Source organism: Ambystoma mexicanum, chromosome 3p, assembly GCF_040938575.1.
Source record: "Ambystoma mexicanum isolate Mex_15411 chromosome 3p, UKY_AmexF1_1, whole genome shotgun sequence".
Taxonomy (NCBI): domain Eukaryota; kingdom Metazoa; phylum Chordata; class Amphibia; order Caudata; family Ambystomatidae; genus Ambystoma; species Ambystoma mexicanum.
Genome location: NC_090925.1, coordinates 691,829,198 through 691,842,333, shown reverse-complemented (window position 1 = coordinate 691,842,333; position 13,136 = coordinate 691,829,198). Strand labels below are relative to the sequence as shown.

The window sequence follows — 13,136 nt, the reverse complement described above, 5'->3', positions numbered from 1 at the left end:
CCTCTTTGACTGCCAGCTCCCCTCGCTTTACTGAAGAACGAGTAATAGCGAAAGGAACCTCCCCTCCATTGCTGTCCCCTAGGACGAAAAGGTGGAGGTTGGCGAACTGCTTCACCCAACGACTTCGCTGCAACTTTGGAGGTCTGCAACCTCTCAAGGCTCTCGTCAGCCTTGCTGCCAAAAAGGTGTTCACGGTCAAAGGGCATGTTGAGGAGCCGGGACTGCACATCAGGAGCAAACCCAGACTTCCGCAACCACGCAAACCTGTGCATTACGGTGCTCACCGCCATGGACCGGCTGACACAATCTGCCAAGTCCAAACCCGACTGAACAGCCTAACACATATCCTTGCCATCCTGAACCATAGCAAGGAAACCATCCCGTTCGTCTCCTTCGGGAATATGATCAGCCGCTAATGCAACACAGTTCCACAGAGTGTGTGTGTGTGAAACCAGACAAGGCATATATGAGTTGGCCGCCTGAAGCGCCATACACCCCCCCCACGCCATACCCCCCCCCTGCCATACCCTCGCCCCCCCGAAGAAAACACTTTCTTCGCCCAGCCGTCAAAACGTTTGTCGTCCCTATCCGGAGGGATGGTAGGATACGACGCCTGCTTTGCCGGGGCCATAGCCGCCTGCACCACCAAACTCTCCGGGGTGGGGTGCCTAGACAAGTAGCAGGGATCGCTACTGGCTGGACGGTATTTTCGCGACAAAGACTTGCCCACTGCCGGGAGACTCTCCGGAGCAGTCCAAGCCGCCGCCGCCACCCTTCTATGCAGAGCCATATGAAAGGGCAAAACCGGGTACGTGAGATCATCCTGAACGAACTCCCCTGGGGGAGCTGACCAACCCAAGTACTCGGTAACCCGAGACATAAGGCGCCGATATGAAGAATCGGCATTAGAGCCAGGCTCCGGCCTACAAAATTCCACCTCCGGAAAGGTGTCCAGTCCACTGGCATCATGCAGCGACTGCCGCAGGTCATCAAACTGGCTATGGCCCGAGATAAGGTCATCTGGAACCGTAACCGGAACCAGGCCGCCATCAGAGCCTTCATCACCCTCTGAAATGTACTCCAGGCGGGGATAGGAAGACCTCTGTGGACCAAAGTAGTGCCGGACTTTAGCCATAGCCTTTCTAGGGGAAAACCCCGTGCCACCGGGCCCCTCCGACACCACCGCCTCGAAATGCGTCGAGGGTGCCGAACGAGTCGGCGTCGACAGAAAAAGCGTCGAGGGCGGCTGCAGCGCCGCCAGCATTGGCAGCGTCGACAGGCCTCGAAGCCGGAGCTCCGAGCACGTCTCTCGACAACCTAGGCGCAGACGGTGTTGACAAACCCCTCGGAGGCGGAGCCGCGAGAGAAATAGTCGACGACCTCGGCGCCACAGGCGTCGACGTCTTCTTCGAAGACGGCACAGGATCACGCGGTCTCGAGCAAGTCGCGGACCGGCACCTGGAATCGGCATGGCGAGAACGGCTACCCTTGTCCCAGCGGGACCTCTCCCGCGAGCCGTGCCGACCACCCGAGCCCGAAGGCGTACGAGTGGTGTCTCTCGACCGGTGCCGACCGACCCCACTCGGAGGCGCGGACGGACCGGTGCCCTGCAATTCAAGAATCGCTAGCATCTGCTTGCCGAAGGAAGCCCATTCCTCCGGTGTCGCTTGCATGGAGGGATAAGCGACCCGCCGACGGGCGGAATGCCTCGAAGAGGCGGAGGAGTGGCGAGAACTACTCCTGGAAGGAGACCTACTGGACTTCCGACGATGACGTGGAGAGTCGCCCCTTGAGTCATCCGTCGAAAGCCCCGCAGACCTCGACTTCCGGGGCTTAGACACCCAGCCTACCGACAGCTTCTTCTTGCGTTCCCGCAAGGCCTTTGCCATGAGCGACTGGCAGTCGACACAGTCGTCCGTATCGTGGGCCTTCCCGAGGCACCAGAGGCAGGCGTCGTGCGAGTCCGTGACCGACATCTTGGACCCACAGTCGGCGCATTTCTTGAAGCCCGGACGCGGGGTTGAAGACTAAGACGACATCGCCACGAACAGGTCTTCACAACATACCGAACAGGTTCAACGAACTGAGAATTGAAACAGCAAACTCCAACGAGTCGAGGCGTACCGAGATTCACGAAGCGAACACGTTTACGGAAAAAAATGAACTGAGGCTATGGGCGTCGTGCGTCCTACTTATTACATCGGGTGACGTCGGCCATCGGAGGAGGTCCTCGGGGACGGCGCATCGACGCAGACGCCAAAGATTTTCCAAAGCAGCACAGCTGTGGACATTACCGGTCATAGATATGGAATACGTCGGAGGACTCAATCCCCTCGAATGGTATTTTTGACTGGACATCTATGATAGCTATCCAGTAAAAAAAAGAATACCAATAATACCATCCCTGTCCCCCTCGGCTCCACAGTGCCTCAGAAGGAGAGCCGATTTTGGCAGGTGGGTAGGGGGATTGTGCAACAAGGGCATGTTTAAAATGCCTTTGTTGTACACCCCTCACCTCCCACTTGCCAAAATCAGCTCAACGAGCCAAAACAAACACATTCACACAGCATTCACTCTATCATTCATATGAGCACCCATCACCATACACTCATTCATAACAGGCATACACGCAACCATACACATTTAAATAAAAAATTAGTGAACATAAACATACCTTCTGCAGGTGCGTGCACGTTGGTGCTGAAATGCCCTGCTCCAGGTTGCTCTGTCACCCCCCCCAGTTTGAAGACATTTGCCCTAATGGGACACAAGCTGGGAAGCCTGGGCCAGAGGTGTGGGTGGGCACCCAAAAACCTTGTAACGCAACCCAGTCACACTGGAGCGACTCTTCGGCTTGAGGCAAGTTCTACCTTGAGCCCCACAGAACCTTAGGCTAGAAGAAGCAAATGCAGCTTGACTCTTTCCTGTGCAGCAGCGACGGACCAGGTCTCTATTCCTCAGCCTGGTGACGAAAGGAAGGACTCTGAATGTGATGTCACAGCAGCAGTCGTGAAAAAGGACCCTCAGCAACGATTTCTTTGGTATCCGTCGGTCTCTGGTTTTGGTGCACTTTAATCAGCTCAAACAACGGTTATCGATCGATCTTCCTCGGTTCTTTAGTCCTGCACTCTAGTGAGGGGACTTGGCCGAGCGGAAGCATACCTCTGCAGGTCCAACTGGAACTCACCAAATTTCTGGGCGGATTTGTTCACGCCGAGACATTGGAATACAAATGGGTCGGAGGTCCAGTGGTATGCAGCCCTGAAAGGTCACAGCACCTCGGGGGATGGCTCGATCTGGAGTTCGTCTTGGGGCTGGTTGGTCGGTCCCACCAGCCAAAAGGGAAGGAGGAGTCCTCTTTGGAGATCCTCGGTCGATTTAAAAAATAAAAATAAAAAAAAAGAAACGGGTTCAGGACAGCAGTGGTCGCTACACATTTACTGGAAGGGTCTACCGGTGTTGTCTGGTCAGCTTCAGGTCTTCTGTTCCAGTGGTCGACTTGCCTTCTGCATCAGGAACCTCCCTTACAGAAGGTGGAAGCTGGCTGTCCATTGAGGACAGCTAGCCCCCATGCACACCCAGTGGGAACTGGTTCCATTCTGGCAGGCAGAGAACACGAGTGTTAAACTCCTCCCCTACTTCCTGCCATCACAGACACTGGAGCCTAGGTAGGGACAGCCAAGGATTACCGCCAAAGGCAAAAAAAAAATATACATACCTACCTCCCCCTCCCAGAATAGCAGAAGGGTTAACAAAGGACAACCACACAATAAATTGGGGGGGGCTAAAAGGAACCCTATTGTGCATAATCGAGACTGAATAGTCTCCAGTAAAAAATAGCACAATAGTTGTTAAAACACATCCACTGCCACCAGACATAACTGTAGGGTTGTCAATGTGACTAGAAAGTCACAGGAGCATAGAGCAGGGTATAGTAGGTATCCCCTTAGCAATCCACATAAGGCGGTCTGTGCTAATTTCTCATAAGGTAGAGTTTTAGGGAGGATACAAAGTATCTGTCCTTAAGAACAGTGGTTTTTAAGGATAAGCAAAGAATATAAAAAGGAGAACCCAAAGGGTCCCAGCACTACTACATATAGGGTTCTGTGTGCTGCAAACGTGTAAGATGCCTTCAAGATATATGGAAGAAGGCAGACTCCATACAATAAGGTAAACAAAAAGAACAGGGTTTCCAAATAGTTAGAGAAAATAAGAATGATTGGGGGTGGGGGGGCTCCCCTCATTCATGATAGCAAGAAAAAGGTCTAGAAGTCCTGGGGGTTTCACTAGGAGAGGGGATTAAGCATAATAAATCTCCCCAACACACTCCACATGATCACTTGCACCACAGGTGACAATCCTGTCACTCTGAAAGTATGGAGGCTTACTATGACTGGTCTCTTATTTGGGATGAGAATTTCCACCATGTGGTTTACGCCCCCCCCCCCTTCATGTATTTCATAGGCCTTGTGGGATTCCTTTTTACCAGTACCACCTTCTTTCTCCTGCTTTCTCCCCACGCCAGCCCTCAGACTTATGAGGAGCTGCGTTGTACTACTATGGGACACTTCATGGCAAACCCATACGTCAGCGGCAGTAGTCTGTTTCGTACAATACAACTCCTTCGAATCTGCTAAATGTTGCTCAAGGTCTGGGGGTTAAGAAGCAAAAATACGTTCAAGAATAACAAGATTCATCATACCCTCAAAAATGGGTGCCATCTGACCTTCAACACACCTACGTAGGTTTTGAGGGAGTCATTCACATAGCTTACCCAAGTGACAGCTTGGATAGACACCGGCCCAGTACTTGGAAAAAGAGACTAAGAGCAGATAGGTCTTTAATGTGGTATACGTTTTTGGCAATTTCATTATGGCAAAGTATCTACTCTGGGGCCAGCCGCTAAGCAACCAAGCATTTTCTCAAGACTCAACACATTCAAACAAATTCAAGCAAATTCAAGAGCTGTTAACGATTCTATGATGTCATTCTTGTCCAGACACATCATGCAGATCCTTGGGGAGCCTAGAAAGGGAGGAGGACCTAGACACTTCCAAACCCTTTGGAGGAATTTCTACCCAATTTGAATCTTGAAGGCTCGAGCTGGAAAAGCCCATCCTCCTCTTTGACTGGGTTTGGCTAGATATCAGTGTGTTTCCTGTTGACAATGATAGGTTTGGCTCTCAGATTCCATCCCAAAGGGTGATTCTGAAAATCCATCTTAAAAAAACACACTGAAGCGTGGGGCAGATGGTGTGTTGGTAACTATCTTCTTGTTGGCAGGACTGGTACAAATACATACACTTTATGCAAGAGGTGTGAAAAGCAGTGGTCGAAGCGTACAAAAAGAAGTAGTGGAACTATGTTCCCTGCTGGCCTGCACCCACACTCCCCACAAACCCCATCACCATGCCCCCCTCCCACACACAATACAAACCCCCAAACACTTGCACCTGCTGTTTAAAGGAACGTTCAGTGCAGTGCACTGAAAGTGCAAGCTGCAACGTCTTCTTACACCTTTTAAAACCAAACCATTCCAGAACGGTTTCTTTTTAAAATAAAAGCATAGGCGCTGTAAAAAGTAATTTAAAAAAGTAGAGGAGCACCGCTTCAGACCGTTCCCGCTCACTTTGACCACTGGTGAAAAGGATATGGGCTAGGTATGTGGGATAGTTACAAAAGGGTCTTGGGGTAAGTAAGAGGGATAGAAGCACATACCTTAGGAAGAGAGACCACGCGAGTATAAAAAATAGGGGTGGAGTAAAACACAATTAGGTACCACTTGTACCGTTGTCTCCATTGGGGTGAAGAATTAAGATTAACTGACAATTGAAGTTATATTACAAGAGCAGTTACCAACAGTCTGCATACAGTTAGTATCCAGGGACTCTACATATCACAATAGTAACTTACATGTTCTTGTGCTTGACTCCGCTGATGTGTGCCTGATACTGTTCCACAGAGTTGAGAGTTATCTTGCAGGGATCACAACGAAACGGCACCTGATCTGAAAAGCATTCATATGTCAAGACATTCACCAGAAGGCATAGATATAGGGCTCTACAAACATAAATCAGAAGTGTGCATTACAGTTGCGAACTAACCAGAGGCTGATGCTCTGCCACAAATGGAGAACTGCATGGGTGTACCACTAGGGGCACTAACACTGTTCCTTCATGCATATGATTGCAGGAGGACAATGTATAAAAAAAAAAAGCCCAAAGGAGAGGCCAACATGACACTGCTGTGATTGAACTAAAACTCACAATAGTGAGCTTCTAGGGACTTGCCTGGCACCCACTAAAGACAACGCTCGGATTAAAGTACCATAAAAGAAAATTTCTCAGAAATCCCACATCTCATCTTGGTCGGCTGCCTGGATGTTACTAGAAACCTTTAATGCCCAGTGATAAAGAAATTTTCCTCCAGTCCTCTGGTAAGAGATTTAAAATCTCACACCAAGACAGGGTTTCCAACCAGAAGACAGACTAAAACAGTAGCCATGACTAGCAGAAGAACAGGTTACTGATGGGGGAAGTAAACCAGTTCAAGGTGGGGTAGAAAACCCTGCCAGTTAAAAGTGCTGCCTCAGCACCAGGTATATGTACCCAAGTATCGTCATTGATACAGCTCATCATAACACTATATCCACACCTGGACAATTCGCTCAGTTGCCCTCAAGTCCAGCTCCAGTGCAGAAATTTCTAGGAGCAGCAGTGGATATATTTTACCAAAGGGACTACTACCATACTTGGCAGTGCTCCAAAGAGTAGACTATATTTGTTATTTTACTAACCGTTATTAGGGGAAAACGTTTAATTGTAAGCTAATGAATAGGTTTATTGCCCTGAAACAGCGGGTTTACGTAAAACGGCCAAGTGTTGGCAAACATTCTTTGCTGCTTTTGGACTTTTTTTGATGGTTCTCTATTAAACTTAAGATTTGTGAATGCAATATCTTGTTCCTTTAATACCAATTTGAAGAAAAAAGGTGAACAACTTTTACTTTGAGTACATTGTTCTTTTATATCGGTTTCTATATTTCAAGATGGCACAGATAGTCCTTTAAAAAACATTTTCAAAATACCTCGAGTTAAAGCTTTCGAATGGATTGTGTCCACCCACGTATTCCTCATCTTAGATATTCGTATCTTCAGCTTTGCTGCTTCGGAAAAAACATTTCCACTCCAGAGGTCGCGGTGTCGATGTCCCTCGAGGGCTACCGTCGAGCGTCAAGTTCATCGTTCCGCAGTATAAAGGGCTCAAGCCGCGCCCGTTGGCTTCAGTTGTGTTTTTTCGATATACTCCGCTGAGTAGTTGACCAGGTGTTCTTTAGCCCTCAAAGTTCTCAAGGAATTCTGAGTGCAATTGACGTAAACTGTACGGCGCAGAAGAATGCGTGGGAAGAACATCCAATGGAAAGAACGTAAGTTGCTAAGTAACTTGTTCTTCGAATGGATTGTGTCCTCCCACGTATTCCTCATTTTAGATAGGCTCCCAAAGCAGTATACATTTGGAGGAGTACTAGATAATACTAATCATGGACCGTGTGAAGAACGGCCTTAGCAAACAGACCTTGTGATTAGGTGGAATCTAGAGAATAGTGTTTCACAAAAAAAATGCATAGACGACCAGGTGGCCGCTGCACAAATATCTTGGACCGGGACACCGCTCTGGAGAGCTGTCGAAGTTGCCATGCCCCCAGTTCAGTGAGCCCTTAGCCCATCTGGAGGTTCTTTTCCAGCCAATCTGTAGCATTCAGTAATTGGCAAAATTATCCATCTGGATAATGTCTGTTTAGTCACTGGTAGGCCCAATTTATGTCCAGTATATCCAATAAAAACATGGTCACTTTGCCGAAATTTTGCCAATCTAGCTATATAAAAACAGAGCCCTTTTGGGGTCCAGTCTGTGTAGTCTTTCTTCCTCCTTACTTGCATGAGGAGGAGGATAAAAAGAAGGCAGAGTGATTTTTTTTGTGACAGATGAAAGTCAAGACTATTTTAGGTAGAAACGAGGGTGTGACTCCAAGAATAACTATCTTTATGAGAAATGGTGTGAGGAAGCTTACAAGAGAGCCTGCAACTCACCCTGCGGGCTGATGTAATTGCCACTAGGATTGTCTTTAAAGTAAGGAGGCTTCGTGCACAAGCGTGCAAGGGCTCAAAGGGAATACATGTAAGGAACTTTGGAACTAAATTTAAATCCCACACGGGTACCTGAAATGGGAATCGAGGGTACACATTGAGACCTTTCAGGAACTGGATAATCAAAAGGGCATCTTGAAGTAAGACTTCTTCCGATGAGCGCTTAGAAATAGACAGTGCTGCCAGATGACATGCATTACTTACTGTAAAAGCATTTCTGATGATTGTATCGGCTTAGATTCACATGCTGTGCATATGGTCAGACATCCAGTGGCAACCGCAGAGTATTGCATCTTGTCTTTCGGGGGACCGAAAGGGGGACGTCGGCATAGGAGTGTCTGAAACACTATCCCTATCGTGATGTCTAGTACCCAAAATCCCTCACGCGCAGAGGTCCCTCCGATTGTATTTTTTCGGCCATGAGGGAGCCCAAGGCTATAGTGAGTACATGGAGAGAAAGTAGTAAGAAGTCTATGTTCCTTCCACCCCGAGCGGGGAGGCAGGGTGGGCGCATGTGAATCTAAACAGATACAATCATCAGAAATGCTTTTACGGCAAGGAATGCATGTCTTCTGATGCTTGTTAATCTGCTTAGAATCACATGCTGTGCATAGACTAGCGAGCAGTACCCGGAGTTGGAGGCGGGTTGTGAGAAGGACAGTAGAAAAAAAGATGTCTTAGTACTGCTTGTCCCACCTGAGAATCAGACCTAGAATGAATGTCTAGGCAATAGGGTTTTGTAAAGGTGTGTACAGAACTCCAGGTTGCTGCTTTGCAAATGGACTCTAGGGGAACATTTGCTATGGATGCCCCAGTGCCTAGAGTAGAATGTGCTCTAGGCTTGAAGGGCAGTTCTCTTTGCAAGAGAGAAACATAGTGGGATGCATTTGACAATCCACTTTGATATTGCCGATTTAGAGACAAGATCCCCTTCTCTGCCAGCTGCCACTGAAACAAAGAATTGTTTCGTTTTCCTCAGTGGTTTAGTGAACATGACTGCCCTGCGCACATCTAGTGTGTGAAGGCTTCTTTCGGCTATGTTAGTAGGTCTCTGGAAGAACGTGGGTAGTTCGATTGACTGGTTCATATGGAACTTCGAAAAAAATGTCGACGCAAATCTGGGGTGAGTGTGCAGAACTACCTTATCTTTGTTACAAAGGGGTCCAAAACCGAGAGGGTCTGTAGTTCGCTAACTCTTCTGATAGAAGTGATAGCTACTGGGAAGGCTGTCTTGTAAGTCAGGTCTTTCAGACTAGCTTTATGCATGGGCTCAAAAGGGGTTCCCATGAACCTATTTAAAACCACATTTTTAAATCCCACCCAGGGGCTGGGTGAGTGATGGGGGGGGGGGAACATTCTTTTAACCCCTTCCATAAAGGCTTTAATCACAGGTATTTTCCACCACAACACCGTCTGCTGTGACGTGGTGTAGGCTGACAACGCCGCCTGGTGAACCTTTAAGGAATTGAAGACTAACCCAGAGTCCAACAGATGGTATTAGCCAAATTGTTCGAATGAACAATTGACCGAATTTAAAGGGTCACAATTGATATATATACACACACACACACACACACATACATATATAAATTTGGTAATATATTTATTTATATATATATATAGGGGTTTTGGGGGGTTTGGCGTTAGGTGGGGGTTTCCCCCTACATATATGTTACAATTGACCTTCACAATTCGGTCAATTGTGAAAAGGTCAATTGTAATTCGAACAGTTGTAAAACTAACAATTCGTATACAACCCAACAGATGGGTTAGATATAACACGTGTGAAGGGGAGCAATCGGTGGGATTGACGCCTTTGGAACTGCACCAGATGACAAAACGTTTCCATTTGCTGGCATAGCAATAACGTGCGTTAGGCTTTCTTGCCTCCCTCAGTATGTCCATGCACCTTTGAGGGAGTTGCAGATGTCCAAACTATGACCTCAGGAGCCAGACTGCTAAATTCAGAGTTTGTGGGCATGGGTGCAGAGTCTCCCCCTGTCCTGAGACATGTTGTACGGGCAGGGCAGCTCGACTGGTGGGGAGAGGGACATTTCCATCAGGTGCGCGAACCAAGGTTGGCGGGCCCACATGGGAGCCACCAGAATCATGGAGACTGGTTCCTGGACTGGTTCCTGGTGCATCTTGTGTACTATCTTGTGCAGGGGGGGAGGGGGGTAGCGTAGACAAATTTCCCCAACCAAGTTATCCAGAGACCGTTCCCCTTGGATCGGTTCTGGGGGTACCTGGAGGCGTAATCTTGGCATTGGGCGTTCTGAGTCGCGAACAGGTCAATCTCTGGAAACCCCCATTCTGCGAAGACGTTGGATACAGTGTCTTCGTGCAGTCGCCATTCGTACTCTTCTGGCAGAGGAAAATCTCTGCTGAGTACGTCTGCCAGAAGATTGAGCTCCCCTGGAACATGTTGGGATATCAGGAACATCTTGTGTTTGACAGCCCATATCCAGATGTTTTGGGATAGCTTGGATAGCCCTGGAGAGTGAGTGCCCCCCTGTTTGTTCAGGTAATACATTGCTGTTGTGCTGTCGGTTAGGACCAGCACTGTCTTCCCTTGCAGTTGCTCCTGAAAGGCTTTCAATGCTTTCAACACTGCTAGTAGCTCCAGAAGGTTTATATGGTTGGACGCTACCTGACAGGACCACACTGCGTGCGCTGTCTGTTGAAGCAGGTGAGCCCCCCCCCCCCCCCGTGAGAGATGCGTCTGTCGTGAAAGTGGCTTCCACTGCAGGGGTGGTGAAGGTCTTCCCCCTTCAAGAGGTTCTCCCTCGACCACCACTGCAGAGAGAACGAGGGCTGCCGAGACAACTAACAGATCTTCCCATTGTCCGCTGGCCTGACACCACTGGCTGTTGAGCCACTCTTCCATGGGACGCATGCGCAGCCGCGCGTGGGGAACCAAGTATATGCATGACGCCATCATCCCAAGCAAACGCATAGCTTTGCGTACTGTCACCTCTCGACTGGCTACATACTGAGGAACCTGAGAGAGCATGTTCTGAACCCTCTCGCTGGAAGGGAAGACTAGACCGTCTTCCGTACGAATTAGAGCCCCCAGGAACTGTTTTACATGGCTGGGGACTAAACTGGATTTCTTTTCGTTGATAGAAAATCCCAGGCTGAACAGTAGGTCTACTGTCTTTTGGGTGTTCGAAAAACAAACGTCAAACGAGTCCCCCGTGATGAGCCAATTGTCGAGGTAAGGGTAAACTGGAACTGAAAGTCTGCGCAGGTGTGCCGCTGCCACTGCCAGGACCTTGCTAAACACCCTTGGCGCCGAGGCTATGCCGAAGGGGAGTACTTTGAACTGGTAGTGTTTGTCCTGAATCACGAACCTTAGGAATTTTCTGTGCGCTGGCAGCATTGAAATATGAAAGTATGCATCTTTCATATCCAATGTTCTCATGAAGTCCCCCCCGTTTTAGCAATGGGATCACCTCTTGCAGTGTTACCATGCGAAACTTCTGGGGATTTATGAACTTGTTCGCTGGGCGCAGGTCTAGAACAGGACGCATGGTGAGATCCTTTTTGGGTACAAGGAAGTACACTTAATAGATACCCTCGTTTACCTGAAGAATCGGGACGGCTTCTATGGCGTCCTCTCTCAGCAGAGCTTCTACCTCTTGGATCAGAATCTGCAGATGTTCCGGTGAAGGGCGTCGATTTTTCAGTGGTTTGAACTGTGGAGGTCGGGCGAATTCCACACAGTAACCGTGGGCGACCGTCTTTAAGACCCACTGGTCTGAAGTTATCCCCTCCCATGCCTTGAGGAGAAAGGTTAATCGCCCCCCGACCGGGGAGACATGGGAGGGGACCTGAACTTGGTGGTCATTTCTGACCCGAATTTGGCGCTCTCCTCTGGAATTGGAGCCTCTGCCTCTATTCATTCTGCGCTTCTGACCCCTCTGGGGTAGTAAGAGGTTGACTTGAGTTGAAGTTGCTTGCGCCAAAATTATTGTGAGCAGCGCAGGCTTTTCCTCGAAAGGACCGCCGAGAATGACTGCCCCTCTGTGGATAGGGTTTTTGGGAAATCTGGTGCAGCGACTTGTGCTCCTTCTTGGCTGTCTCCAACGCATCGTCTACCGCCTTCCCGAAGAGGTTGGCCTCTTCGATGGGTTTGTTGATGATGGATGCCTGGGTCTCAGGCCTGAAGCCCGACGTGCACAGCCACGCGTGTCTCTTTAGGGGAGTACCCTGTGCGAGAGACCTGCCTGCTGTCTATGCGGAGTCCAGGCTATTCTTTACAACATTCCGATTGGCAAGTTTGCCCTCCGAGACAATGGAGAGAAGCTTGGCTCTGGTTGGTTCCGGAACCTCCTGAAGGCCTTCCTGGAGTAGGTTCAATTGGACGTCGACGTAGCTTGCCACTAACGTGTTATTGGCAATCTGGACGGTACAAGCCGCCGAAGTGACCAGTTTGCCTAAGGCATATAACCTTTTGGATTCCTTGTCCGGGGGTGACTCTCCCGTGCCAAGGGGAACCCCTGCTCTCTTGCGAGTGTTGGTCACCACCAGCGAGTCTGGGATTGCGTGCCCTTTGATACAAAGCTGGTCGTTGGTGGAGGGCCGGAAACGTTTTTCGACCCTTGGGTTCACAGCCCTAGTCTGAGCAAGTGTGAGCAAGGAAGGGGCCAGCCGTCTCTTTACAGAGCTCAAGAGAGGGATAGACTGGCTTGCCGGAGGCTTGTCATTAATAATGTCCTCCGCGAAATCTTGTTCGGGCAAGGCTTCAAGCGTGGCAATTTTAAAGAATTCTGCTGCTTTTTTCAACATGTTGAAAGCCATTTGATCGTCCAGAGGGGGAGCTTGTCGAACCAGAGTGGAATGGGGGGGGGGGGGGGGGGGGGGAGTCGAGGCAAACAATATCAGAATTGTGATCATCCTGCTGGGTGTCCTCCCAGTTGTCCGTTGCGCCTTGATCTTCCCCATAGTTGTCCAGAAAAGAAGCCTCCTCTGTCATGATCTCTGCTTC

General features: G+C 49.2%; 1 protein-coding gene across 2 annotated transcripts in view; it reads right to left on the bottom strand.

The window, feature by feature from the left end:
* ZNF346 (zinc finger protein 346) overlaps positions 1–13,136 on the bottom strand; it is a 319,091-nt gene that overhangs the window by 62,842 nt on the left and 243,113 nt on the right. For both annotated transcript variants that reach the window (XM_069651491.1, XM_069651492.1), the window contains exon 6: positions 5,914–6,007. In XM_069651491.1, the coding sequence (XP_069507592.1) occupies positions 5,914–6,007 (94 nt within the window). The remainder of the gene's footprint in view (positions 1–5,913; positions 6,008–13,136) is intronic.